At 57.7% G+C, this 27023-nt stretch overlaps 1 protein-coding gene across 1 annotated transcript in view; it reads left to right on the top strand.

Moving 5' to 3' along the window:
- The first annotated feature begins 419 nt into the window (after positions 1-419).
- The window catches only part of CROCC (ciliary rootlet coiled-coil, rootletin), a 43541-nt gene continuing 16937 nt past the window's right edge, over positions 420-27023 (top strand). The window contains 24 exon segments of the mRNA XM_027110015.1: positions 420-642; positions 1240-1381; positions 2002-2144; positions 7520-7705; positions 7805-7888; positions 7965-8026; positions 8111-8276; positions 9033-9139; positions 12087-12323; positions 12763-12859; positions 13548-13631; positions 14080-14313; positions 14921-15120; positions 17065-17247; positions 18893-19037; positions 19718-19864; positions 20238-20399; positions 20401-20469; positions 21229-21422; positions 21680-21807; positions 22869-23038; positions 24906-25085; positions 25850-25984; positions 26378-26521. Coding sequence (XP_026965816.1) covers positions 583-642; positions 1240-1381; positions 2002-2144; positions 7520-7705; positions 7805-7888; positions 7965-8026; positions 8111-8276; positions 9033-9139; positions 12087-12323; positions 12763-12859; positions 13548-13631; positions 14080-14313; positions 14921-15120; positions 17065-17247; positions 18893-19037; positions 19718-19864; positions 20238-20399; positions 20401-20469; positions 21229-21422; positions 21680-21807; positions 22869-23038; positions 24906-25085; positions 25850-25984; positions 26378-26521 — 3459 coding nt within the window. The 5' untranslated portion in view covers positions 420-582.

Below are 27023 nucleotides of genomic sequence, written 5' to 3'. Positions count from 1 at the left end.
CTGGGCAATTCCACAGCCTGCACCTGATGTGGGAAAACCTCATCCCAGCACCCTATAAAGACATTCTTAGCAAACCCTGTGACCCCTTTTCTGGGTCAGTAAAGACAGTCTTGAAGACTGGCCTTTCCCGCCTCCTGTATGCTGACCCCACCGCCCTGTGCTTGGAGAGGGTAGAGTGTGTGTGCGTGTGTGTGTGTGTGTGTGTGTGTGTGTGTGTGTGTAGTGGGGGGGGTCTTCACCCCCAGGTCCCTTCCCCCTTTCCCTTCCCCCTCCTCTCCATCCTTTCCCTCTTCTTTCCACTCCTTCCCTTTCTCCCCAACCTCCTCCCCTCTCTCCTCTCCTCCCCCTATTCGTCCTTCCTCCTCCTGTTCCCCGCTGCCCAGCTTCCCGCCCACCCTCTCCTTTCCCCTCCCCTCCCCCCTCAGCCCCGCCCACCTCCCTGATCACGTGGGGGCGCCGCCGGATTTAAGCCTAATCTGCCCAGCGCTCAGCACAGCAGTCTGGCTGTAGGGTGGGCGGGCTGTGTTGGTCTCCAGGGCCCTGGCGCAGGGCCTGGAGAGGGGTGCCCACGGCCTCCACCCCATGAACTTGGGGCTGGAGGGGTCGTTGGAGGCCCAGCTGGCACTGGAGGCGGTTATCCAGGTGGGTCCTGGGGGCTGTGCCCACCCTGTCCAGGGCAGGGGAGTGTGGGCCTAGCAGGAGTGGGAGGCGTGGGCACATCTTAGGGGTCCAGGGGTGGGAGAGGTGTGGTGACGGGGTGCGCAGGGACCCCAGCTTGCAGCTCCCGGCCAGACTGGTGGTAGAGGGGTGCTCAGGGCTCAACTCTGTGACTCCCTTATCCAGTGCCCCTCGAGTGAAGGGAAGTCCCTACTTCCAGATTTTAGGGTTGAGGTGACCTCTGCTGGAGCAGTGGGGTCATCACCCATCTAGGGCGGGAGCTGGATTGGAGCCCCCAACGCTCTGTGCTGCCCTGGGAGGTCTGTGAGTGGGCCGTGGGCTTTGGTTTGCTTCTCTGGCCCCCGAGGGGGCCTCCTTCCCGGGGCAGGGGGCACACAGAGTATCCTCCCATTGGGCTTTTTGCGATTCTAACTCCCAGGCTTCCTTCCATTTGGGGATTTCCCGAGGGTCTCCTGGGCACCCACATCTTTGTTTGGTGCGGCAGGACTTTGTTTCTCTCCCACCCACACCAGGGAGCCCAAGGTCCCAGGTTCCCCGCAGACCCTCCTTCTTTCCCTGCAGACACTGGAGAGCAGCATCCTGGGGTCGGGCCAGGAGAAGGGCCTGAACGTGCAGGACCCGGCCCAGGATTCCCAGCCCACCTGCCTGCCTGCCCGCATCAGGGAGATTGTCACCCGCAACTTCTCCCAGCCTGAGAGCCCAGGTACCACTCCCCTTCACAGACACTGCCTGCATCTCACCTCTTCTCACATCCCCCTCTTCAACAGTCATAATGACGATAACGAGTGCAGCTTCCATTTCTTGAATAATCACTGTGAGGCAGGCACAAGCCTGTGATGGAGGGTCCCATTTTACAGATGAGGAAATGGAGGCTCAGAGGTGTAATTTTCCCAGACTTGTTCTCCATGTGATGCTGCTGGAAGGCAGGGCTGAGCATCCCCTCCTTGCTTGCAGGCAGCCTGCTGCAAAGACTTAAACCCCAAACACCACATTCTCTCCCAGGGAAGGTGTGAGCTGGATGAACCCAAGATTAGAGGGGGAGGGCAGCTCAGCTTAGCTCAGGGCTTTGTAGAAGTATAAGGAGCGGCAGTGTCCATTCCCCACCCGGGCAGGAAGGCTGATGGGCCCCTGCTCCCCCTGGAGGGCGGCACCCACACCTCATATTTGGGTCGAGAGAGTCTGGGAAGGGCCCCCTCAGCTACAGCTCCTCGTGGGGACCTGGTCCATCTTCCTGCCTCCAGGGATGGGTAGGGCACCTGTAGGGGGAGGCGGTCCCTCAGGATGCAGGTGGAAGCTAATTGTGTGCCCGCTGTCCCTCTCCAGCCCTGCTGCCGGCCACCGAGATGGCATCCATGCTGTCACTGAAGGAGGAGAGCCAGCTTCTGCAGCAGGAGCTGTCCCGCGTGGAGGACCTGCTGGCCCAGAGCCGGGCTGAGCGCGATGAGCTGGCCATCAAGTACAACGCGGTCAGTGAGAGGGTGGGTGCTGCGGGGGGCTGAGAGCTGGGCTAGGGGCTCCCCTGCCGCAGGGGTGGGGAGACAGCCAGGGCAGGCCCTCTTCCTGGGCAGAATGTGGGCCCTGGAGTCAGGCCGCCTCCATTCAGATTGTGGCTCTGCCCACTTGAGCGGCCTTGAGCAAATCACCCCGCGCTGCGAGCCTGCTTTCCGTAGCGGGGACAGTAATGTGACACGGAGCTGTGAGGAATCAATGAGACGAGGGGATGAAGTGCCTGGAAACTGGGGTATTTCATTCCTGGCTGTCCCGAGCCTGCTTGTGGGGTGGGGCACGGAGCACAAGACCCCTAGAGGCCCCTGCCACCCCTTGAGTCTCTGGGCATCTTCCTGTGCCCCCGGTTACCTGGGCCTTGGGGTCCACCCAACAGGCTGGGGTAGGCACAGGTAGCCACAGACCTGCCCTGCTCTCCGTGGGGGTGAGGCCCAGCAAAGGAAGGAAGGAAGGAGAAGCCGGGCCTGCCTGCAAGTCCAGGCAGGATTCACGTCCCCCGGACCTGTGCTGCAGGGCCTGGGCAGGAGGTCGGTGTGGGTGGAGTACAGGTGGTTCTTAGTGCATTTTCTCCTTTAGGCCTCCAGGCTCCTGGGAAGTGACCCTGGGGAGTTGATGGTGGCTGAAAGTTGGTGAGAGAGTTGCATGAGGGAGGGAGTGTGTGTGCGGATGGGAGATGTGTGGGTGGTAATAACACTCATTATATTAGCTGCTGGTTACTGAGTGCCTACTCTGTGCCAAGCATGAGCTGGGTGCTTTACATTTAATGCACCAAGGTCGGGACCATTATGATGCTCATTTAACAGAGGAGATAACCAAGGCTCAGAGAGGGAAAGCACCCTGCTTGAGGGTCACACAGCTGAGGGCTCTGTGTTACAGTTTTGTTTCCTGGGTATGGGAAGAGGCAACCGGCCTGGGAGTTCCAGGGGGCACCTGGCCCTGGGAAAGCTGGAAGGGCCTCAGACGTGACCCCTGATGTTACAAACGGAAGATTGAAGCTGGCCCAGGGTCCCCTGTGTGGGACTAGCAGAGCTAGGGATGGCTAGACCCCTGAGCCGGGCCTGTCCACACAGGGGCTTGTATACCCGTGATGGGAAGAGGGATCTGTGTTCCTCTGTGTCGTTGTGGGATGTGCCTGTGTCCTGACATCCGCCTGCCTGGACAAGCCCCTGACGTGTTGGGACTTGCAGAAGAGCAGGATGGTGGCCGGCACTGGGGACCGTGCAGAGCTAGTTTTCCCAAAGTTTGCAGGGGGCGTGGCAGGTGGGCTGGGCGGAGTCTGTATTGTTGGTGGTGGGCCCTGAGACAGCCCCCTCCTAGTTTAGGCTGGTCATCTTTTGGCCCCTGGCACAGTGTCAGGCCCCTGGGGGCTGCCTCTTTTATTTATTTATTTTTGGCTGCCTCTTTTATTTTTATTTTTTATTTTTTATTATTATTATTTTTTTTTGCGGTACGCGGGCCTCTCACCGTTGTGGCCTCTCCCGTTGCGGAGCACAGGCTCCGGACGCGCAGGCTCAGCGGCCATGGCTCACGGGCCCAGCCGCTCCGCGGCATGTGGGATCTTCCCGGACCGGGGCACGAACCCATGTCCCCTGCATCGGCAGGCGGCCTCTCAACCACTGTGCCACCAGTGAAACCCTGGCTGCCTCTTTTAAATGCCAACTTCTGACTGACAGTGAGGCTAGCACTGCCCCTCAGGCTGGCATGGGGAGGGAAGAAGAGGTGGAGGTAGCGGGTCCCTTTGCTTCTAGGACACAGCTGTGGGGCTGGGCCGGTTGGGGGAGCTGCTTTGGTCTAGAAAGTTTCCTTGTGTGGCTGGAGAGGCCCCTGAATAGCATGTAGAGCGAGCCTGGCAGGAGACTGTCCTCTGTCTGAGATGTGGCCCCCTGGAGGCAGGGGCTGCATGACAGTGACCTTGAGGCCTTTCCTGGGGGTGGGTCCACAGGGAACCTCAGAGCCTGGAGATCACCTCATTAGAGTTGGGGAAACAGGCCCAGGGAGGGGACATGACAGGCCCAAGGTCGGTGGTGGAGCTGGGCCGAGACCCCTGGTCCGGGACTCTGTGCTCCTGCGGCACGGTCACTCCCTGCTGCCCACTTGTCCCCGGGCTGCAGGTGACAGGGCCTGCCCTTGTGGCTATAACTGCTGCACGTGCGCTGGCTTAGGGGGCCAGTCAGTGAGGTTGTTCCGACCCCTTAAACCCCACAGCATCCCTGGGAAAGGGGAGTGGAGGTGAGGTCAGGGTCTCTGTCCTATTGACTACATGTAGGGAAACTGAGGCAGGGGCTCCTAGTGGCTACCTCCCAGGTCAGAGGGAGAACCTCAGGGTCCCAGTGGAGACCCCCGCTTCTTCCTGTCCCTGATGAGCAGGTGCTGGGCGAGGCAGCTGGGATGGGAAGGAGGGAGTCGGCTCCACAGGCCAGGCCCCCTGCCCCCCCCACCCCCAGTGTCCGTGGCAACCTGGACCGGAATGTCGGGGACTGGGGCAGCGGTTGCTAGGGGAGACAGTAAACTTCTTTCATCCCTGGCTTGGTAGCAGCCTCCTTCCCTCTTGAATTACAAGTAAAATTGAAAGGCTGCTTGGTGAGCAGCAAAGTTTGTGGAAAGGGGTGGGGTGTGGCCAGGAGTGGCTTGGGTCTGGCGGTGAGCGCTGGAGAAGCGGTGGAGCACCTGGCGGCTGCAGGAAGCCCTCTAAAGCCACGAAGCAGACAGCAGCTGGTTCACACAGATGTGCAAAATGCACACAACACAGCCACAGTCAGACCCTCCCCGCACACCAACACAAACCCACCTCGGGGAGACACTCAGATTCACAGAAGCTGCCCAGACACCGCACAGTCCCACCCACACGCACAGTCACACACCGCGGTATATCCGGCATACCCACACCGCAGACAACACAACACTGTCTCACAGCTCCTGGACACCTACAGCCAGACAAAGGTACACACAAGTGCACAGACGCGTGCAGAGCCCAGCTTCGCTCCCCAGGTCCGCCCACTTGTGACTGTGCACACAGTCATACAGACACATGGACACACGGGTGCACATGAAGACGACCCATCGCCCGCAGCACAACGTAGACCTGGGACTGCAGCCGCCACCTCACCCGGTCCCTGTGAAGGCCCAGACCCAGAGACACACAGGGTCCCACATGGAGACAGACGACAAGACGCACCCCCCCACCCCCAAGGAAGCGCCCGCATCCATGCACAACACACTCACGGCATCTCGGTGCCACCGTCACCACACTCAGATGCGATGCTCTGCCCATCACCTGACTTAGGTGGACTTCGCGCAGATGCTGGCCACAGGCCTGCAGCACACCCTCCAGGTGGAGACCCCCTGCACATTGCCTTCTCCTCCACCCTCAGACCGGATCCCCACCCACATAAGCTGAAGCCCCCAGGCAGCCTCCGTGGGCACAGTCACCCTGCCCAGCGCTGTCCCCGGGGGTGGGCGTGGTTTGGCCGAATATCGGCTTCCCTGTGCACCGAGGCCGAACAGAAATACGGAGACAGGGATTTTGGAGGAAGAGAGAGATGGCTTTATTTTTCTGCCAGGCCGAAGGCAAGACACAGCAGGCTAGCACCTCAAGAACTGTGCCCCCACCCTTGGGAATCAGGGAAGATTTTATATGTGGGGCTCGCAGTCCGGGGTGTGTGATGAGGATCAGAGTAGTGAAGGTCTTGCATTCTTTCTTTCCTTTGCATTATTTCAAAACAGTCATAGCTGGCGTCAGGTCGCCCAGTAATTGGGGTCCGGCGGTCTGGTAATGGTGTCCGTTTGCCTCGTTCGTTGGCCTCTGGTTTATCAGCCGGCGACCTTGTTTCTGAAATGCAAAAACTATAGGGGGTGATTTGTTATCGAATGTAAGTGCCAGGACAAAGTAAGGTTAGGGATTGAGAGGCAGGGGATGTAACTTGAAGAGCTAGGCGTGATAGGTGCTGAACGTAAATTACATAGTGTCAGGGAGTGAGGTTAGCTTTGTAAAGTTACTACAAATTAGTGACAGTTAAAGTAAAACGAGGAGTGATTAACTCTTTCAGGCCAGGTTATGTTTCTTCTCTAGCCTGTTCACTGTTCCCTTTGTTCTCCTTGTTCTCAGGGGAGGGAAAACTCCATTTCTATATTTGCTGCAACAGGGGTGGGGCTGGAGATGCCTCTCAGCTTGGTGGCTCACTGGGTCTCTCCTGCCATACCGCTTAACACAGGCCTGGAGGGCTGACCTGGCCTGGCCCCGCTACTAGCGTGGGTGAGAGTAGCTGCCCTTGCCATTGGCTTCCCTGGGACCCAGTGTGGGTGGGCGTGTGAATACCCTGCCCGGGCTTTTGCAGGCCAGGCACTGGGCTGGGCTCTCGTGCTGTTGGTTCTCCCTGGGCACTGTCGCTCCTCTGTTGTTCTTGCTTGTCCTCAGCGGCCTCCTCCCTCCTCCCTTCCAAACAGCTGGAGGAGGCTGAGGGGCCCCCTGGGACCAGCGGGTACCTAAGGGTGTTAGGGGGTTCCAGGCTAGCGAGGCAGTCAGAGCCGGCAGGCATCCTGCCTCTGCCCCCAGGGTCTGATGATGAAGGGGCTGCAAGCTGCCTGTGGGTAAGGGAAGGGCGGCGACCGCAGAGGCTTCCCATGAGCCCAGGGAGAGGAGGGAGCCCAAGGCTAGGCTGGGCTGAGAGGGCATTAATAAACCACACCTTATATTAGAACCCATGTGCGCACCTCTTACAAACCTGAGTGCTGTGTATGTGGGGAGTGGGGGCGGGATGAGTTCATCTGTGTCACCTTCGGGGTGTTTTAGGTGGCCTCTGTGTGTTATGTGCGTGCATGTCTCTAAGCTCAGATATGCATACGTGTATTGATGCCTGTGAATGTATTCACGTGTGCTCATGCTGTTAATTCATTAACATTGCTACTGCCACTGTTCTAAAATACAATGGGGAGCAAAATCCAGGCTTTTCTGAGCTCACTTAGGGTGGGGGTGGGGAGACAGGGGCATGAATCCAATAATTATCCACCAGAGGGGGTTGGGTGTCTTGGAGGAGAGGCTCGCGGTGTACCCAGGGCCTTTAAGGTTTATCCCAGGTGCGTCTTTGTGCTTTGCATGCACACGTTTGTGGGCCCACCTGCATGTGTCCATGCACACCCAGTCTGTGTATCTGCGCTTGCCCAGTCTGTGTGTCCATGCACGGCTGCATTACCCGTGCACACGTGCATTGCATCATGGTATTGCCCACATGTGCCTGCAAGGCATTGTGGGTCCGGGTCCAGCCTGGCGCCCCCTGCAGAGGCCTGTGACTGCCTTCCTGGGGGGCCCAGGACTCTCACCCAGGGCCCTTCCCTGCAGCTGGAGCAGGCTGTGCGGCTGGAGTCTGGGGAGCTGGAAACACAGGAGCCCAGGGGGCTGGCACGGCAGAGCGTGGAGCTGCGGAGGCAGCTGCAGGAGGAGCAGGCCTCCTACCGGCGCAAGCTGCAGGCCTACCAGGAGGGCCAGCAGCGGCAGGCCCAGCTCGTGCAGCGGCTGCAGGCCAAGGTCAGGGCCACCCACTCCTGCTCCTGCCCACCCTTGCGCTCACTTGGCCCGGCCCCCATGCCCCCTGGGGCTGACCGGCCACTCTCCACCCATCCCCAGATCCTCCAGTACAAGAAGAAGACCTCGGAGCTGGAGCAGCAGCTGCTGGAGAGAGCTGCGGAGCTGGGGCAGCAGCGGCTGAGGGTGGGTGCCGGGCTGTGGCAGGGCAGACGCTTCCCTCCATGTTGCCCAGCCTAATGCCCCCGCTTCTCCCACCTAGGCCACAGAGCACAGCCATGACCTAGAGAGCGCCCTCATCCGCCTGGAGGAGGAACAGCAGAGGTGGGACACAGCGGGGGATAGCACGTGGCTGGCAGGGCTGTCCTCTCTGGCCACGCACCCACTGGTCCCTTTTCCCCCACCCAGAAGCGCCAGCCTGGCCCAGGTGAACTCTATGCTCCGAGAGCAGCTGGACCAGGCGAACTCGGCCAACCAGGCTCTGAGTGAGGACATACGCAAGGTGACCAGTGACTGGACACGCAGCCGCCAGGAGCTGGAGCAGCGGGAGGCAGCGTGGAGGCGCGAGGGAGAGGTGGGCACCGGGGAGCTGACCCGAGGGGAACAGCCTATGGGGGCGGGGGCGGGGGAGGGGGGGAGGGGGAGGGAGGGCCCTGCTGGTCAGGTGAGCCCTTTAGTAGAGGTAAATGGTTGTCATGGGCTTCCCTGGTGGCGCAGTGGTTGAGCGTCCACCTGCTGATGCAGGGGACACGGGTTCGTGCCCCGGTCCGGGAAGATCCCACATGCCGCGGAGCGGCCGGGCACGTGAGCCATGGCCGCTGAGCCTGCGCATCCGGAGCCTGTGCTCCACAATGGGAGAGGCCACAACAGTGAGAGGCCCGCGTACCGCAAAAAAAAAAAAAAAAAAGAAAAAAAAGAAAAAAAATGGTTGTCACAATAATAGCCTTGATTAGCACATACCACGTGCCAGTGCCAGGCAGGCGATTTCTCCTCTGTTCCTCATGGTAACCATATGTGGAAAGTGTCATCATCCTCCTTCTAAAGAGAGGTTGGATAGCTGCCCAGTCATGCAGCTGGCTGGCAGCTGGGATGCAAACCTCGGTCCCCAGCGCTTTCTGCCCTCCCTCACTGCTGCTTGCAGTCCGTGGAGGCTTTGAAATCCAGCTCCCCGAGCCAGCGGGAGGCTTGAGCTGGTGACCATACAGCTCCGGCACAGCCCTGTATGCGGGCCCAGAGCCGGCCCCCTGGGAGCCTCCGGGGTGGTCAGAGCTGGGGCAGGAAGTGGGCTGGCCCCCGCTCCAGCCCCTCACTCAGCCCCTCTGCCCTCCAGTCTTTCAACGCCTACTTCAGCCAGGAGCACAGCCGCCTGCTTCTCCTGTGGAGGCAGGCTGTGGGGGCCCGACGGCTGCTCAGCGAGGTGAAGATGTCCACCGAGAGGTGAGGAGGCCTGGCCGGCGGAGGGGCGGCTCGGGGAGACGCTGCAGCAGCCGGGAGACAACCCTGCTTTGCACACTGAATTCAACTCAACTCAGTTGAACTTCGGTCCGACCCAAAACACCTACCGTGTGCCGGGCCCTACGGAGATGCAGAGGCAACTAGTAATAATTAACTCTTACCAAGATCATGGCGGTCACTTAGTATTTACTTAATGTACTTGCTAAATTGGCTATTTATGACCAAATGACTAAGGCTAAATACTAAATACTATTTGGTATTTACTAAATTTACTGTTTCCTAGTCATTACCAGTAAATAGTAAAGGTTTACTAGGTGTTTGCTCTGAGCTAGGCTCTTTGTACATTTTATTTCATCTCATATCCACAGTGTCCCTATGAGGTAGGAACTGGAATGATCCCCATTTTACAGATGAGGACACTGAGGCTCAGAGAGGTAGAGTGACCTTCCCAAGGTCACACAGCAGTAAGTAAGTGGCTGAATCAGGATTTGCAGTTCCTGCTTTTAATCTACTATGATATTCAGCTTCTGCTAACAAGGACTTCACAACCTCTAGGGAATTCCCTGGCGGTCCAGTGGTTAGGACTCCACACTTTCACTGCCAAGGGCCGGGGTTCAATCCCTGGTCGGGGAACTAAGATCCCACAAGCCGTGTGGTGTGGCCAAAAATTAAATTAAATTAAATTAAATTTTTTAAAAAAGGAACTTGCAACCTCTAGACTGAGGAAGTGAGTGGTTAGAGACGTGAGAGTGGAACAGAAAGGATGTCCTGGATGCTCAGAAAACTGGGAGGGGTGGAGAGGTCAGAAAAATGCTTCATTGAGGAGGTGGAATTTGCTCTGACCCCAAGGGATGGGCGGGGTTTTAACTGGCAGAGCTGAGGGCGCCCCAGGCAGAGCAGCAGAAGCAAAGGCTTGGAGGTGCGAGAAAATGGCAGCCAGTGGGGTTGAAGCAAAAGGCAAGTGAAAGGAGGTCAGGTTGGAAAAGAGCCTCAAAGGCCTCCTGCCACAGGGGACTTGGTCCTGCTTGGTCTTTGGGCAGGTGAGGCTGCAGAGGGGAGAGCCTAGAGGCAGGCCGACCAGTTTGTTTCCTTTTGTGCCTTTGTTTGAGCGATGATCTTTTGTTGAGATCATCTACTATTCTCTCAGTATCCAAATTTCCAGCTGACTCATCAGTGTCACTGATGGTGTTTCTTCACTTTTTGTCTTTAAAATTGTTTGAATCAGGATCCATAGATGTTCACAAAGTGTGATTGGCTGATTTGTCTTCTAAGTCTCTCTTATTTGTTCAAGAAACCGGGACAGTCGTCCTTAGAGATTCCCACAGTCTGGATTCTGTGGTGTCCTTTAACACCTTTAACAGGGTTGTGCCCTGTAAATTGGATGTTGGATTTAAGGCTTGATCAGATTCAGGTTCGGGTTGTTGTGTTTTGTTTTGACAAGACTTCTTCATAAGCGCCGTGTGTACTCTGCCATCAGGAGCCTCTGTCTGTGCGTTAGCAGCCCTTGACGCTCAATGCCAAGGTCCAGACATTCGTCAGAGGCTGCAGAATCATGATTGTCTCATTCTGTCACTTCTTCATGTATTAACTGGAATTCTTCTATAATAAGGCACTTCCTCTTCTTACCGTTAGGTACCCAGTGGTACAGTTCATTCAGGAAGGGGGGAGGATTTAACCTATTTGATATATTTAAAATACCTAATTTTTAATTAGCATTTAAAATGTTAACATCTTGCTTTTGAATAACTCACACATGCACAAGGTTCAAATTTCAAAAGGGTGTATGGTGAAAACTCAACTCTTCCTGCTGCCTCTGACCCAGACACTCAGGCTCTTTTTTTTTTTTTTTTTTTTTTTTCGGTACGAGGGCCTCTCACTGTTGTGGCCTCTCCCGTTGCGGAGCACAGGCTCTGGACGCGCAGGCTCGGTGGCCATGGCTTACGGGCCCAGCCGCTCCGCGGCATGTGGGATCTTCCTGGACCGGGGCATGAACCCGTGTCCCCTGCATCGGCAGGCGGACTCTCAACCACTGTGCCACCAGGGAAGCCCTCAGGCTCATTTGATACAAGCAAATACAGCAGATTGTACGTTTCCCCCCCAGCCCCCACTTTTCTTTTATACACTCTTGGGAGAATTTCATCTTTGCAGTTCTTTTTTTTTTTTCGGGCACACCGCACAGCTTGTGGGAGTTCCCCAACCAGGGACTGAACCCATGCTCCCTGCATTGGAGGCACAGAGTCCTAACCACTGAACCACCAGGGAGTTCCCTTTTTGCAGTTCTTGAAGATGCTTTGTTCACCCAATAGTTATAGCTGGGTATTGGTTCCACATCAGGCTCTAAAGAGCTTCCCCATTCGTTTTTCTTGGCTCCAGAGTATTCCATTGAAGGGATGTATGTTTTTAATAGCAGCTCCCTGCCGAGTTACCTGGTGGCCTAGTGGTTAGGATTCCAGGCTTTCACTGCCGAGGCCCGCATTCAATTCCTGGTGTGGGAACTGAGATCCTGCAAGCCACGCGGTGGCCAAAAGAAAAAAGAAAAGGCAATAGCAGCTCCCTTTCGATAGATATTTAGGTTGCCACCAGTATTTCTTACATGAGCAAGGCTGCAGTGGAGATCCCCTTATACACAGGTCATTTTCCTTGCTCTGGGGCATATCTGTAGGATAAATTCTGAGCGATGGAGTCCGTGGGTCCTAGAACCTATCCATTTATAATTTTCAGAGTTCTTCTAATTGCCCTCTGTGTGGTTACACTCACCCTCCCACCAGGAGTGTAGGGAGAGCCTGTTTCCCCGCAGCCTCACCTACACTGCATTATGTGACTTTTTGTCCCTAGTCTGATAGCGACAAATGGCATCCCACTGTAGCTTTAATTTACTCTTGGGAGCCCTTCCCCGCATCCCGTCCCCATCCTGTGTTCTCTACACCAGGGACCTGCTGCAGCTGGGAGGGGAGCTGGCCCGGACCTCACGAGCCATCCAGGAGGCAAGCTTGGGGTTGAGTGCAGGCCTGCGGCTGGCCGAGAGCCGGGCCGAGGCGTCCCTGGAGAAGCAGGCCCTGCTGCAGGCCCAGCTGGAGGAGCAGCTGCGGGACAAGGTGCTCCAGGAGAAGGACCTGGCCCAGCTGCAGGTGCAGAGCAACCTGGACAAAGCCGACCTCAGTGCCAGGTGGGCGCCCAGAGGCACCACGCGAGGCAGACCTCCCCACAGAGTGTACGCCCGGAGATACAGGGAGGAGGGGACGTCTGTTCAACAGGGATGGGCCCTTCCCCTGTGTGAGTTCAGCCAGTCTCCCCAGGCACCCCGTTTGGCAGAGGGGGAGATGGAGGTTCATAGGGCTCTTGCCCAGGGCACATCACAAACAGTTCAGCCTCTGCTCCTGAGACCTAGACTAGTCCCAAGGGGTTTTCCCGTGAGATAAAGTGGGTGGCCACCTCATTCTCATTTAGAGATGAGAAAGGAGAGTGACTTCAGGTCACACGGCAAGGGAGGCGAATCCTAGGGTCCCTGCCTCAGGTTTGGGGAAGCATGAAGGACACAGAGCTGGTGGGTTTGAGGAGAAGCTGGGTGGGTCTCCCATTCACCTGTGTTGCTCCCCTGCCTCCAGAGTGACTGAGCTGGCCCTGACAGTCGAGCGCCTTCAGAACCAGAATCTGGAAAAGGATCGGCTCAACAAGGCCCTCACGGAGAAGCTTGAGGCCCTGGTGAGATGCAGGGCAGGGCGGGGGGACCGACCAGATCCATGGACACAGGCTGAGGGCTGGGTAGCTTGGGCCAACCCCAAGCATCCCACTCAGACTCAGTTTCACCCCTCATTAACTGAGCACCTAGTATGTGCCAGCTTTAGTGTGAGTGCCTAGTGGGGGCCAGCTTTGGTGATAAGCACATTCACCTCCTTTATCCCATTTCATCCTCTCAGCAGTTCTGTAGCATGATCCCCATTATACAGGTGAGGAACCTGAGGCCCAAGGGGAAATACTTGTCCAGAGTCTCAGAGCCATTAAGCTGGGGAGTCAGGACTTGAACTCATGCCTGTGCCCTGCTAGCCCAGGGCTCTTCTTTTGGAACTCAGCTGCCTCCCCACCAGAGGGACCCCTCTCAAGGGTACTGCCTGGGTTGGTCATCCTTCTGTGTGGGGTCTGGCCTGGGTTCTACGTCCAGCTCTCCTCCAATAGGCTGTGTGACTTGGGGCAGGACACCACATCTCTCTGGGCCTGGTCTGTTCAGTGAGGAAACTGAGGTCGCTGTGGGGTCTACCGAGCTGCTGGCCCCTGGGCATGGCCTTCGAGGCCAACTGATTGGTGGTAGTCCCGTGAGGGAGACGAAGGTGGGGTTTCTGACTAGGGCAGAGACCCTGACCCCTCTTTGCCTGTCTCCCCAACACCACTCTAGGAATCCCTGCGGCTCCAGGAGCAGGCGGCCCTGGAGACGGAGGATGGAGAGGGGCTGCAGCAGACCCTGAGGGACCTGGCACAGGTTCGGAGCCGGGAGAAGCCAGAAGGGGTGGGAACCCTAGGCAGGGCAAGGCCAGGTAGTCCTGGGCCACCACGACCCCTGGTGGCCTTCAGCTGAACTGCAAGTGGTTGGGGGCCCTGGAAACCTAGGCTGCTGTTTAACACCCCTGCTAGCTCCGCCCAAAATCTGCCACCCCCTGCCCCCCACCCCGGGGGAGTTCCCCGTTGGAGAGGAGGCACTGCATGTTCCCTGCCCATCTGTGAGAAACGCTGAATCATGTCTTCCCAGTAAATGGGAGGCCTTACCTGGTGGGCTGAGGGCTGTGAGCTAGCGGAGGTGAGAAAGTGCTGCAGGGTTAGGGATGAAGCTAGACATGAGGACCCTGGTGGCCCCACTGCCTCCCGAGGCTTCTTTGCCCAACTAACCCCGCAGCTCCCCTTCTCCTTCTGCCTCCCTAACCCACCCTCAGGCCGTCCTGTCAGACATGGAGAGCGGCGTCCAGTTAAGTGGCTCTGAGCGTACAGCGGCCGCATCGGACGGCAGCCTGCGGGGGCTCTCGGGGGCGCGGACCCCGTCCCCACCGAGGCGCTCCTCGCCCGGCCGTGGCCGTTCCCCCCGCCGAGGCCCATCCCCTGCCTGCTCGGACTCCTCCACACTAGCCCTGATTCACTCCGCTCTGCACAAGCGTCAGCTGCAGGTCCAGGTGAGAAGGGGCCTGAGTGTCCTGGGGCGGAGCTCGAGTCCAGCGGGGAGGGGCTTGGGCAACCTTGATCGGAGCCGGGGTCTTAGGGGAGGAGCCTGAGCATTCAGGCTAGAGTCAGAGCCTTGAGAAACGGCAGCTGAGTCAGGACCCATGGAGGTGGCTGAGAGCACTGGAGGAATCTGAGTCTAGAGTGGGAGGGGCTTGAGAAGCTGGGGGCGGAGCCCGGGGTGGAGTAAGAGGCCTGGTATAGGAAGGGAGATGGGGTTCCCACACAGAGCCAGAGAGCCTTGGTGTGTGTTTGGAGGGGGGCGGCGTGAGAGTGGGGGAGGGGAAGGAGTGTGCTTGGCGGTTTGTCTGGTGTCCTGGGGACTTAGGTTGCCTGGGACCCCAGGGAGATGGAGGCTCAGAGGCCTTGCAGAGGTCTCAGAAGGCTGGTGAGGGCACGATGCAGGGGAGTGGAAACTGAGTCTGGGGGCGTAGCTCCACTCTTCTGCCCCAGGCCTGGACCCAGGCCTAGGCCGCAGCGTAGGCTGGTGTGCATCGTGCGGAGAGCGGGGAGGGTGCTTCACAGGGCTCCCCTACACTCAGTGATTCCCATATGCCACAGGACATGCGGGGGCGCTATGAGGCCAGCCAGGACCTCCTGGGCACCCTGCGGAAGCAGCTTAGTGACAGCGAGTTGGAGCGCCGTGCCCTTGAGGAACAGCTGCAGCGTCTTCGGGATAAGACCGACGGGGCCACCCAGGCCCAGGAGGATGCACAGCGCGAGGCCCAGCGCCTGCGCAGTGCCGTCGACCTCCTGAACAGGTGCGGGGAGGTCAGAGGCGGGGAGCCCAGAGAATAAGTCAGCGTCTGGGCCTAACACGAGCCAGAGCCTGTGAACATGCGGATTTGCACTACTATGGTCATAACTAGCCGCATGTGTCTGTTCAAATGTAAATTAAGTAAATGTTTACAAATGTAAATGTTTGCATCAGCCACAGTTCAAGTGCTAACAAGTAGGACATATGACTACGAAACATTTCCATCATCTCCAAGAGCCATATTGACACTGTTATTCTCGACTCTGTCTCTCGGAGATTTTGGAGACAAGAAATTATCCACTCTTAGCTGCCTGGTTGTTTTGATTATTTGGGTGCTTGTTTTTTGGTTTTTCTCTTTGTAAATGTAACCACGTAATAAAAAGTTTGAAAAATTGAGGGGAAATAAAAAGATGGGACCTCCTCACAGCTTCCCCTGCTCATCCTAACCCCTGTTAATGCACTGGCTTTGCTTCCGGTTGTGTTTCCTGGCAGTCAGTTTGCAAACCTTTCCAGTATACCTACTATGTGCTAGGCTTATTGCCAAGTGCTTCCTGTGTATTATCTCAGTTAGTCTTCCCATCAAACTCATGCAGTTCACAACTGTTACTGTCCTGAGGTTGAGAGACTTGTCCAAGGTCACACAGCGACGTGGCTGGGGTAGGAATTAGGATTCAGGTCCATCTGACAGCAAAACCAGTGCTTCCCATGCCTTGGAAGGAAAGGGGCTTTTTATGTAGTTGGATTCCCAGCGAACACCTCATTTTTTTTTTTTTTTTGCGGTATGTAGGCCTCTCACTGTTGTGGCCTCTCCCGTTGCGGAGCACAGGCTCTGGACGCGCAGGCTCAGCGGCCATGGCTCACGGGCCCAGCCGCTCCGCGGCATGTGGAATCTTCCAGGACCGGGGACGAACCCGTGTCCCCTGCACTGGCAGGCGGACTCTCAGCCACTGTGCCACCAGGGAAGCCCGAACACCTCATTTTGCCTTCTACTATTTTTCTTAATTTCATGTCAAATGTTTTTTTTTTTTAAACTTGGGCAGAGTTTGACCCCCACCCTTTTTTTCTGATAATTTTATTTACTCATTTATTTATTTTTGGCTGCATTGGGTCTTCGTTGTGGTACGTGGGCTTCTCATTGCGGTAGCTTGTTGCAGAGCATGGGCTCTAGGTGCACAGGCTTCAGTAGTTGTGGCACACGGGCTTAGTTGCTCCGAGGCACATGGGATCTTCCTGGACCAGGGCTCGAACCCGTGTCCCCTGCATTGGCAGGTGGATTCTTAACCACTGCACCACCAGGGAAGCCCATGTCAAATATTTTTTCCCACCTACTGCCAGCCTTCGTATCTAATATATCAATATTTACAGGTTGCCACTTTGAGCGCAGGGGGGCGGCAGTGGAGGATATGATAGCGATCAGCCCTAAGCCTGAGCTAGAAACCCCTGCGTTGGAAGGAGCCTCCTCCCTCCCCTGCCCTGGCTACCATGTGTTGCTGGCCTGGGCAGCAGGCAGTTGTGGGATCTGGACAGACCCAGCTCTATTGAGCCTCCCAGAATTGAGGGGCATAGGGTGCTGTAGGGGGCATTTCCTGGTCACGTGGACTAGCAGAGCTGGCAGCAAAATTGCCCACATGTCTCAGGAACCTAGCCTGGCATCTTCACCTGGTGGGGTAGTTGGAGATAACGCCAGTGCCTCCATCCATTCCACTGGGCCTCCAAGTGGGCTGGTTGGGGTAGAAGGAAAGCTGAGTGCCCTATGCCGGGAAGAGTCAGCTCCAGGGAGACGTGGATGAAATGAGTGGGCCATGCTTAGGGGCAGGAAGGCTTTCTAGAGGCCGGGGCCTCGGAGGATGGGAGGATGTGGCTCCTGGCTAGGACAGCAGCACGGCCGTCTTCCCCGGTGGGAGTGGCCTCTGCATCCCCTTCAGCTCCCCCTCCCCTTTTCCTGCAGGGAGAAGGACAGCCTAGCCCACAGCCTGCAGGTGGCCCAGCAGCAGGCTGAGGAGCTACCGCAGGAGCGGGAGAAGCTGCATGCAGCCCAGGAGGAGCTGCGGCGCCAGCGGGAGCAGCTGGAGGAAGAGCGGGAGGACGCAGCACAGGACAGCGCACGGACACGCAGGGAGCTCGAGCGCAGGTGAGTGGCTTCTGGCTCCCTGCCAGGGCCGCTTGGATGGGCCATGGGGCTCCCGACTGTCCCTGGGGGCTAGGGAGTACTGACTGTGTCTTGGGCCTTCTACCGTCTCAAGGAGCCTCATGGCACCCCTCTGCTATAGGGTCTTCTCACCAGACCCATTTCAGGAAACTGAGATTCAGGGAGGTTTAGTCATTTACCTGAGATCAGAGAATTGGTAGGAGGTAGAGTGTGGATGATGATAACAACTGGACTTCCCTGGCGGTCCAGTGGTTAAGGCTTCGCGCTTCTACTGCAGGCGGCGTGGGTTCAATCCCTGGTTGGGGAGCTAAGATCTCACGTGCCTTGCAGCACAGCCAAAAAACAAAAAAACCGAATATAACAGTAGTTATATTAACTATATAGCATTAGTATTATTAATTAAGTTAACTAACAATAATATTAATATAACATTAATAATTTTTAAATTTAAAGTTATAATAATAACATCAGTACTTATGTTACTAAGTACCAGGCACCTTTTTTTTTTTTTTTTTGCGGTACGCGGGCCTCTCACTGTTGTGGCCTCTCCCGTTGCGGAGCACAGGCTCCGGACGCACAGGCTCAGTGGCCATGGCTCACGGGCCCAGCCGCCCCGCGGCATATGGGATCTTCCCGGACCAGGGCATGAACCTGTGTCCCCTGCATTGGCAGGCGGACTCTCAACCACTGTGCCACCAGGGAAGCCCCAGGCACCATTTTAAGCATTTAGATTCTCTTATTTAACCTTCATGATAACTCTGTGATGTAAGAGCTATTATTATCTCCATTTGGATGAGATGGATGGCGAAACTGAGGCACAGAGAGGTTATGTAACTTGCCCAAGGTCACACAGCTAGTTAGTGGAAGAGCCAGGATTTGAACTCAGTCATTGGGGCTTCAGAGTTAATCTCTTAACCACTTCACTATTTACTTCTGTGAGGATTAGTAACAGTGATGTTTAGTACATTGTGGCGGTGGATATTATCCTTGTTTCCGAAGGCCCTTGGAGAGATATGTCAGCTACAATAAGGACACGTATCCTTTTTTTTTTTTTTTTAATTTTATTTATTTTTGGCTGCATTGGGTTTTCGTTGCTGTGGGCGGGCTTTCTCTAGTTGCGGCGAGCGGGGGCTACTCTTCGTTGCGGTGCGTGGGCTTCTCATTGTGGTGGCTTCTCTTGTTACAGAGCACGGGCTCTAGGTGCGTGGGCTTCAGTAGTTGCAGCACACGGGCTCAGTAGTTGCGGCACGCGGGCCCTAGAGCACGTGGGCTTCAGTAGTTGCGATGCATGGGCTCAGTAGTTGTGGCTCGCGGGCTTAGTTGCTCTGTGACATGAGGGATCTTCCCGGACCAGGGGTCGAACTCGTGTCCCCTGCATTGGCAGGCAGATTCTTAACCACTGTGCCACCAGGGAAGTCCCAGGACACATATCCTTTTCACAACATTATGAGGCGAGCGTTACCCCATTTTGCAGATGTGAAAACTGAGGCCCAACAGTGGGCTTGGCTGTCCTTGTGGATGAGGCTCCTGCCTTGGGCCTGGCCCCTGGCTGCTCCAGCATGTCTGGCCATGGGAGACTCAGGGTAGGGGAGTGACATGGGGCACCCCCCCACCCTCTGTCCCACAGCCATAGACAACTAGAGCAGCTGGAAGTGAAGCGCTCAGGGCTGGCGAAGGAGCTGGTGGAGGTGAGGGAGGCGCTGAGCTGTACCACGCTTCAGCGGGACATGCTGCAGGCTGAGAAGGCCGAGGTGGCCGAGGCGCTGACCAAGGTGGGTCCCCGTTTGCCACACCGCCACAAACCCACCTCTACCCTAGGCCCCACGCCTTCTCACTCTGGGCGCAGACTGACCCCTATTTCAGGCTCACCTCTGACCCTGGCCACACACTGATCTCTGATCCCAGCCATAAGTGAACTGACCTTTAGGACTGGTCATATCCCTGCTTTTCCAGATGCTTCTGGGGCAGGGCCTGCAGCTCAGGTCATCCAGTCCCATCTGTGGACACAGGTCCTGGGGTCTGTGAGGGTTGGGGGCACAGATCTTGGTCGGTGCCTGCCCTGCTGTCTGTGGTCTGGGCCCTGAGCAAGGCCACCCTAGACCCCACTCTGGGGTGCCCTCTGACCTCTGGCCGCGCCCCACAGTGGGAGCAGCTTCATTGGTCCTTGCACGGCTCTGGGTGCGCAGCAGCGTGGGCAGCAGGGCGTCTGCAGGGATTTTGTTTCTGTCTCGTGTTCTCATGTTCTATCTCCCTCCTCGTGTCCCCTGCCCTGTCTCTGGGGGCCCTGTCTCTCCGTGCCTCTTCTCGTCACCTCCCTACCTCCTGCCTCTCCCATCTCTCTGCCTTTCTCTCCATCTCTCCTTACCTTTCCATGTCTCTGCACATCTTTTCCCATCTCTCTCCATCTCTCCCCGCCTGACCATCTCTGGCCGCCCTGGTCCTGACCCTGCAGGCTGAGGCTGGCCGCGTGGAGCTTGAGCTCTCCATGACCAAGCTGAGGGCCGAGGAGGCCTCTCTGCGGGACTCCTTATCCAAGCTGAGCGCCCTGAACGAGAGTCTTGCCCAGGACAAGCTGGGTCTGAACCGCCTTGTCGCCCAGGTATGTTGTGTGCCAGCAGGCCCTCCTGCCTCGCCCGCCTGTCCTCCCCGCTCAGAGACCCCGCTGAGGCATCCCCAGGCCCCGACATCTCCCTGTACACCTCTGTCCCTCTGTCTTGTTGTTCTGTCTCTGACTCCTTCTGTCTGTCTGTCTGCTCTCTCATGGTCTGAGAGGAAAGAAGCTCCATGGGCCCTTCCTTCTGCTCCTCCCCAGTGTCCACACACCCTAGGGCACCGCCCCTTACCCCCGGGAGCCTCCCACGTGCTGGCTGTAATAGGTGGGTGGAGAAGGCATCCTTGGTCCCGGGTGGGACCTCTTCGGACCATGAGGGCCTGGGCTGATCTGGTCACTCGCCTCCGCCTGGCCCCCACAGCTCGAAGAGGAAAAGGCAGCCCTGCTGGGCCGGCAGCGGCAGGCGGAGCGCGAGGCCGCCTCCGCGCAGGAGGGGCAGGTGCTGCTGGAGCAGCTGCGGCTGGAGCACGAGGTGGAGCGCCAGGGCCTGCAGGGCTCCCTGCGGGCGGCAGAGCAGGCCCGGGGGGGCCCTGGAGCGCCAGCTCCCGGAGTTGCACCAGGAGCGCTGCCGGCTGCAGGAGCAGCTGGCCCAGGTGGGTGTACGTGGGGTCTGGGGAGCAGGTGGGGAAGGGGTTCTAGGCTCCCGGCCTTTTGCATTCTGTCCTGGGGGGACGTCACAGGCTCAGGAGCCTGCTTCCCGGCTGAAATCCAGCCCCACCTCTGCCAGCTGGGGGCCTTGAGCAAGTTACCCGACCTCCCCATGCCTCAGTGGCCCCACCTGTAACATGGGGCTAATAGTTCTTAACACAAAGCATTGTTCTGAAGAGTATACGGTGTAAGCACTTAGAGAAATGAATCACCACTCAGTAAAGATTAATGATATGATAACTGGTAGAGAATTTTAGAATTGGAATCTTAGACTTGTTGGGAAATCATAGCTGGAAGGGATCTTAGGGTGTCTGTCCTGGAGGGCCTGGCTTCCTGGGAGGGGCCTCTAGGGAACAGACGACGTGGTGCAGGGAGCCAGGCTCTAGGTTCCCTTTCTGAGGCCTGCAGCACAGCTCTCCTTTGCTTTCTCTTATACATTCAGCTTCTCTGGACATTTTGGGGTGCAGGAAGTGTTTGGTTGCCACCCAAACTAAGTGACGACCCTTATGTTTGCATGTGCGTGCACTGCAGGTCCAGAGAAGGCTGTGGTTTGTCCAGGTTCACACAGCACATCAGGGTACAACCGGGGCTTGAACCTGGTCTCCTGCCTGCCAGGGCCGGGTCGGGCCCAGGGTCTGGGTGATGCCCGATAAGCAGGCTGGGGGATTCCAGGGCTGGTGCTCACAGCACCGGGGTGGGGCCAGCTCTCCCGGCAGCTGAGCGGGCGGGAGCATGAGCTGGAGCAGGCTCGGCGGGAGACGCAGCGGCAGACGGAGGCGTCGGAGCGGGCGGCCCGGGAGAAGGAGGCGCTGGCCAAGGAGCGGGCTGGCCTGGCGGTGCAGCTGGCAGCAGCCGAGCGTGAGGGCCGGACCCTGTCGGAGGAGGCCACACGCCTGCGGTGAGGCCTTGAGCTCTGCCCAGCCCGCCCTGGGGGGTCTGATGGAGCCACCCCGTGGCCAGCCACGTCCAGCACGGGCCCTCAGGGGCCAGGTCACCGGCTCATCTCAGCCTGGGCTCAGGCTTCCCTGGGGAGCGTGGGCACGGCTGGGCAGGTGGGCTGGCCCCTGGCCCATGGCTGGCCACGCCCTGGGATTCACAGTGTCCTGGGGCCCGGGAGGCTGGGTCCCGGGGCCTCAGGGATCGTACGTGCTGCAGCTTGGAGAAGGAAGCCCTGGAGAGCAGCCTGTTTGAGGTGCAGCGGCAGCTGGCGCAGCTCGAGGCCCGGCGGGAGCAGCTGGAAGCAGATGGGCAGGCCCTACTGCTGGCCAAGGAGACCCTGACCGGTAGGGAGGCCAGGGGTGAGGGGTGGGGAACCCCGGGCTCCAGCCCGGAGCTGGAGCTGTAACCTGTCGAGTTCTGGGGTCCCACCGAAACTGGGATCACTGGCTTTGGGTTGTGGCTGACCTGGCTTCCAATCCAGCCACTGTCCCAGGCCAGCCGCTTCCCTCTCTGGGCCACGGGTTCCTCATCTGACAGTTAGAGGTGATGAGGCTTTGCCAGGATGAGGTGAGAAAAGCATGGCCTTGGCACAGTGCCTGGCTCTGCAGCCAGCGCTGGCTGCTGTCTGTCATCATCAGGGCGCTTAGAGAGTTCTGCGTCTCCGCGGAGCCATCATCAGCTGCTTTTCTGACGACTCTCATTCCCGCCCAGTCTCTGAACTCACAGGTTTTTCTTGCTCAACAAACATTTACTAAGCACCTGCTTGGGCCGCGAAAATTAAGTTTTTCGTCCACGTCCATGTGAGCCAGACAGAACCGGGAAGGGAAATGCTGACAGTCTCTGGTGGACTTCCCACCCCGAGGATAGTTTTTAGATTGTCCCCTGTGGGGTGCACCCTCCCCTGGTCACTTTCATTAGTGCCGAGAGTCCAGCAAGTATGCTTATGGCAGGCAGTCATTAAAGGTGATGCCTCATGGAAAGCTGTGCAGCCTTGGGAGGTTACCTGTGTCCTCTGAGCCTCTGTTTCTTCATCTGTAAATTGGGGATAAGCCACGTGGGTGTGATGTGAAGCTGTGTTGTGCTCAGCCAGGTGCCTGCCTGTGATAAGCACTCAGTCAGGGATGGGGGTTCTCATGTTTTTGCTGTCCTCTCCATGTGGGGGGCCCTCCTCATCAGTCACTTCATCCTTTAGATGCCACTCCAGGTAGGTAGGGAGAGGGACAGGGCCACTGGGCCCATGCAGTTGACGGGGAAACAGAGGCCCAGAGAGGGCAAGAATGTTCTCCAAGGGAACTCAGCTAGATGCCGGTGGGCCCTCTCCCCTCTGGGATTTTGCCCACATAGCTCACCTGGCCTGAGTCTGTTGGCCCACTGGGAGGTTCTCCTTTCCATCCCTTCTGTGCAGGGGAGTTGGCGGGCTTGCGGCAGCAGATAACAACTACAGAGGAGAAGGTCGCTCTGGACAAGGAACTGATGGCCCAGAAGTTGGTGCAGGCTGAGCGGGAGGCCCAGGCCTCTCTGCGGGAGCAGCGGGCAGTCCACAAGGAGGACTTACAGCGACTCCAGCGAGAGAAGGTTCAGGCAGCTGGGTTGGGGCAGGCGGTGGGGTGGGGGAGGGCTCTGAACCACTGTCTCTGTCTCCTCTGTGACCTCAGGCGAGTATCCTTCTCACTCTGCATCCGTGAAATGGAACTTCATCTCTGTTTCAGGGGCTCTGGGGGCAGCTGGGAGGATCCATCGGGGACCACTCCTTATCAAACATGCAGATTCCCGGGCCCCAATCTGGTCCAGCCCTGGTGATCCTGATGCAGGGGGTCCACGACCATATTTGGAAAATGCTGATCTCATGTAGAGTCAGAAAGCACTTTAATTTGCTAAGAAGTGCAGTTTGCATATGAAAGATCACTTGGGGGACCAGAGCACATAGAAGGCGAGGGGCCAGGTCACCAAAAGACAGAAGTACCTAAGAACACTGGCTCTGGAGTTACATTGCCTAGGTTTCAACCTGATCTTGGCCAAATGCTGGTTATGTTACCTAAGGTCTCTGTGCCTTCATTTCCCCATTTAAAAAAAAATATATTTATTTATTTATTTATTTGGCTGCACCAGGTTTTAGCTGCGGCATGTGGGATCTTCGTTGCCGCATGTGGGATCTTTTTTTTTTTTTAGTTGCAGCATGTGGAATCTTTAGTTGCGGCATGTGGGATCTAGTTCCCTGACCAGGGATCGAACCTGGGCCCCCTGTACTGGGAGCGTGGAGTCTTAGCCACTGGACCACCAGGGAAGTCCCCCATTTCCCCATCTTAACAATGGGGATAATGATAGTATAATTTATGAGGATGAGGTGAGATGATCCTTACAAAGAGCTTAACATAGAGACTGGCGCTTTGTAAATGCTCCACAATTGCTGGTTGTCATTATTACTATCGTACTGAGATACTCTCCAGAGTGGGCCTCTGGACAGGGGACCTGAGTCCCTCATCTTGGACTGGGCTGCTACTGACAGAGGTTCAGGCTGTGGCTCCCGACACCAGGGGGCGCCATTCACCTTGTATGTAATCTTTTTGGATTTGTGGATAGAATCACTTCTCCAGCAGGTGGCGACAGAGCATTTGAAGCAGAGACTATTTTCACACAGCTGTTAGGGACTAGTGCTGGGGCCAGGCACCTCCCTCAGACCCCAAGTGGGCTCTGCCTATGGGTTGTACCCACCCAGTCCCCAGGGAGCCAAACTCTCCTGTGCCTTCCCTCATTCTCCCTGCACCAGCAGACTCAGCCTCTTAATGTCACCATACCTGTACTCTTCTCTGCAGCTATTCTGCCACCCCCAGACCCATGCCCTCTTATTGCTTACAGCTGACCCAACTCCCCTCTACCCCAACCCCCAATCCTGGTCCCTCTTTCACAAGCTCTGAGCAACCCGCTATTCTAAAATTCAGATTGCTCCTTGTCACTGTGTCTTGAGGCTCTGCCGTCTCAACTGTCCTGAAAATCAGGTCACCCCTCCCTAAAGCCCACTGGTCTGGTCTGGCCTGGCTGCTGCCTGTGGCTCTGGCCTCGTCCTTCACCATGTCCTCCTCGTAGTCCAAGCTCCAGTGACCTTAAATATCACAGTTTCCCTGTTCGTCATGTTTCCTCTTTCCTCCGAGTCGTCTCCGGGGCTGTACTCTGGCCTGGGGTTCTTTTCCTTTTCTCTCTACCTGACTGACGGCTGCTTGTTTCCTCCAGGAAACATTCTCTGACCCCTCACCCTCCTCCCCGCGCCCACCCAAAGGCCAGGCCGTTGCTGCTCCTGGCATGTCCCCATCACGGCCCTCATTATCACCCACCCCACCTTGTAGTTCCCTGATTACCTGCCCCACGGCCCTTGCTGCCCCGAGGTTGGCGAGGGGCTGTCTGGGCCCAGCCTCGTGGGTCACACGCACGTGGGCCTGGCCCCCAGGAGGCGGCATGGCGGGAGCTGGAGGCAGAGCGGGCCCAGCTGCAGAGTCAGCTGCAGCGGGAACGGGAGGAACTGCTGGCCCGGCTGGAGGCCGAGAAGGAAGAGCTGAGCGAGGAGATTGCCGCCCTGCAGCAGGAGCGTGACGAGGGCCTCCTCCTGGCCGAGAGCGAGAAGCAGCAGGTTCGTGAGCCCTGCTGTGGCCTCCGCTGCTGCCTGAGGGGCCCCTGTTCTGGGGCTGGTCCCCGCTCAGCCACCCAGCAGCCAGGAGCTAGGAGTCCTTTTCTGGACCTCGGTTTCCTCACCTTCAGGATGGGGGAGTTCAAGGGGTGTTTGTGAAGCGTCGCTGAGACCCCTGTCCAGCGAGCGGGCCCGGCACGTGGTGGGAGCTTACTGAGTGGCAGCCGCAGTCATGACACCGTGAGCATTGTTCCGGAAAAGCTGACCCACGTTCTCCCATCCCTCCTCCCACCCCAGGCTGGGCATGGCGTCCCCATGACCGCCTCTGAGCAGTCCCTGCGAAGCCCACATGCAGCAGCTGACCCTCCTCAGAAAGAACTAACTCCTGACTTTCCCATAATGTAATGGAGACAGGGCAGACTGCGTCCATCTCCTCTCCTCACCTGCTGCATCACCCTGGGCAAGTCACTTTACCTCTTTGAGCCTCAGTAGCCTCATCTGTAAAATGGGAATCATGAAAGGCCCTGCTTCAGGATGTGAGATGTCCGAGTTGTATCTGTGTCCAGGTTATTGTTACTGCTGTTGTACCCTTTCCTGGGGCTGCCGAGGGGGTGAGCCTGCACCTCTGCCCTGGCTCCACCTGTGGTGGCCCAGTCAGGTCCCCGAGCCCCCAGTGGGCACATTTCCGAGGCCAACGTGGGGGAAAGGCCCAAGCATGCCCAAGACCACCCAACACCCCGAGCCCTTTGCTCCCTGCCTCTGCCCAGGCCCTGTCCCTGAAGGAGTCCGAGAAGACGGCGCTGTCGGAGAAGTTGATGGGGACGCAGCACAGCCTGGCCGCCATCTCCCTGGAGATGGAGCGACAGAAGCGCGATGCTCAGAGCCGGCAGGAGCAGGACCGGGTAGGCCAGGCGGGGACGGGTGGGCCTCCATCGGAGCCGGGATTGGGGATCGGGGGGGCACAGCACTGCCCGAGGGGGACACGTGGCTCTGCCCTGGGGGTGGCATCCAGCTGTCGGCGGAGCTTCCCCCTTCCTTGGGAGTCCCCATTGGAGGGAGGTGGCACGGCTCTGCCCTGTGAATGCCCTAGTCTGAGGGAGAGACCGGCTACGTGCATAGCACTTGCCAGGCGTCAAGGGATCAGTAGAGGGCCCGGCAGGCCAGCGTGAGGGGCCGTGTCTAGAGCCGCAAATGGACAGTTCAGTTGGCGCAGCTGGGATCAGTGGCGGTGCGGGTTGGGAGTGCGGGGGAGGAGGACACGGCAGTGCCAAGTCTCAGGAGCCCGTGTGTCCTAGAGCACCGTGAATGCCCTGACGTCTGAGCTGCGGGACCTGCGGGCCCAGCTTGAGGAGGCTGCCGCGGCCCATGCGCAGGAGGTGAAGAGGCTGCAGGAACAGGCCCGAGACCTGGGCCGGCAGCGGGAGTCCTGCCTGCGTGAGGTGAGCTGCCTGCCCGTCCACCCACCCGCTTCCTCCTAGGCAGTGCAGCCTAGACACCGCTGGGAACCCAGAAGCGTGTGTTCGAGGACAAAGGAATGCATGAAAGGAAGCAGGCAGCAGGCGTTAGGCGTTTATTAAGTACATGCTGGGTACGTGAGGGACTTGGGCTCTCACGGAGAGGCTGGGCTGGGCGTCCCTGCCCTCTTGAGGTTGATCCACAGGATGATCTTTTTATTTATTTTATTTTATTTTATTTATTTGATTTTTGGCTGCGTTGGGTCTTCGTTGCTGCATGCGGGCTTTCTCTAGTTGCGGTGAGCGGGGGCTGCTCTTTGTTGCGGTGCGCGGGCTTCTCATTGCAGTGGCTTCTCTTGTTGCGGAGCACGGGCTCTAGGCGCGCGGGCTTCAGTAGTTGTGGCATGCAGGCTCATTAGTTGTGGCTTGTGGGCTCTAAGAGCGCAGGCTCAGTAGTTGTGGCGCACCGGCTCAGTTGCTCTGCGGC

This window comes from Aethalodelphis obliquidens, unplaced genomic scaffold (assembly GCF_003676395.1).
Source record: "Aethalodelphis obliquidens isolate GAN/ISIS:26980383/991018 unplaced genomic scaffold, ASM367639v1 scaffold9, whole genome shotgun sequence".
In the NCBI taxonomy this organism is placed as follows: Eukaryota; Metazoa; Chordata; class Mammalia; order Artiodactyla; family Delphinidae; genus Aethalodelphis; species Aethalodelphis obliquidens.
Note: the sequence above shows the minus strand (reverse complement) of the source record. Positions and strands in the feature narration are given on the sequence as shown.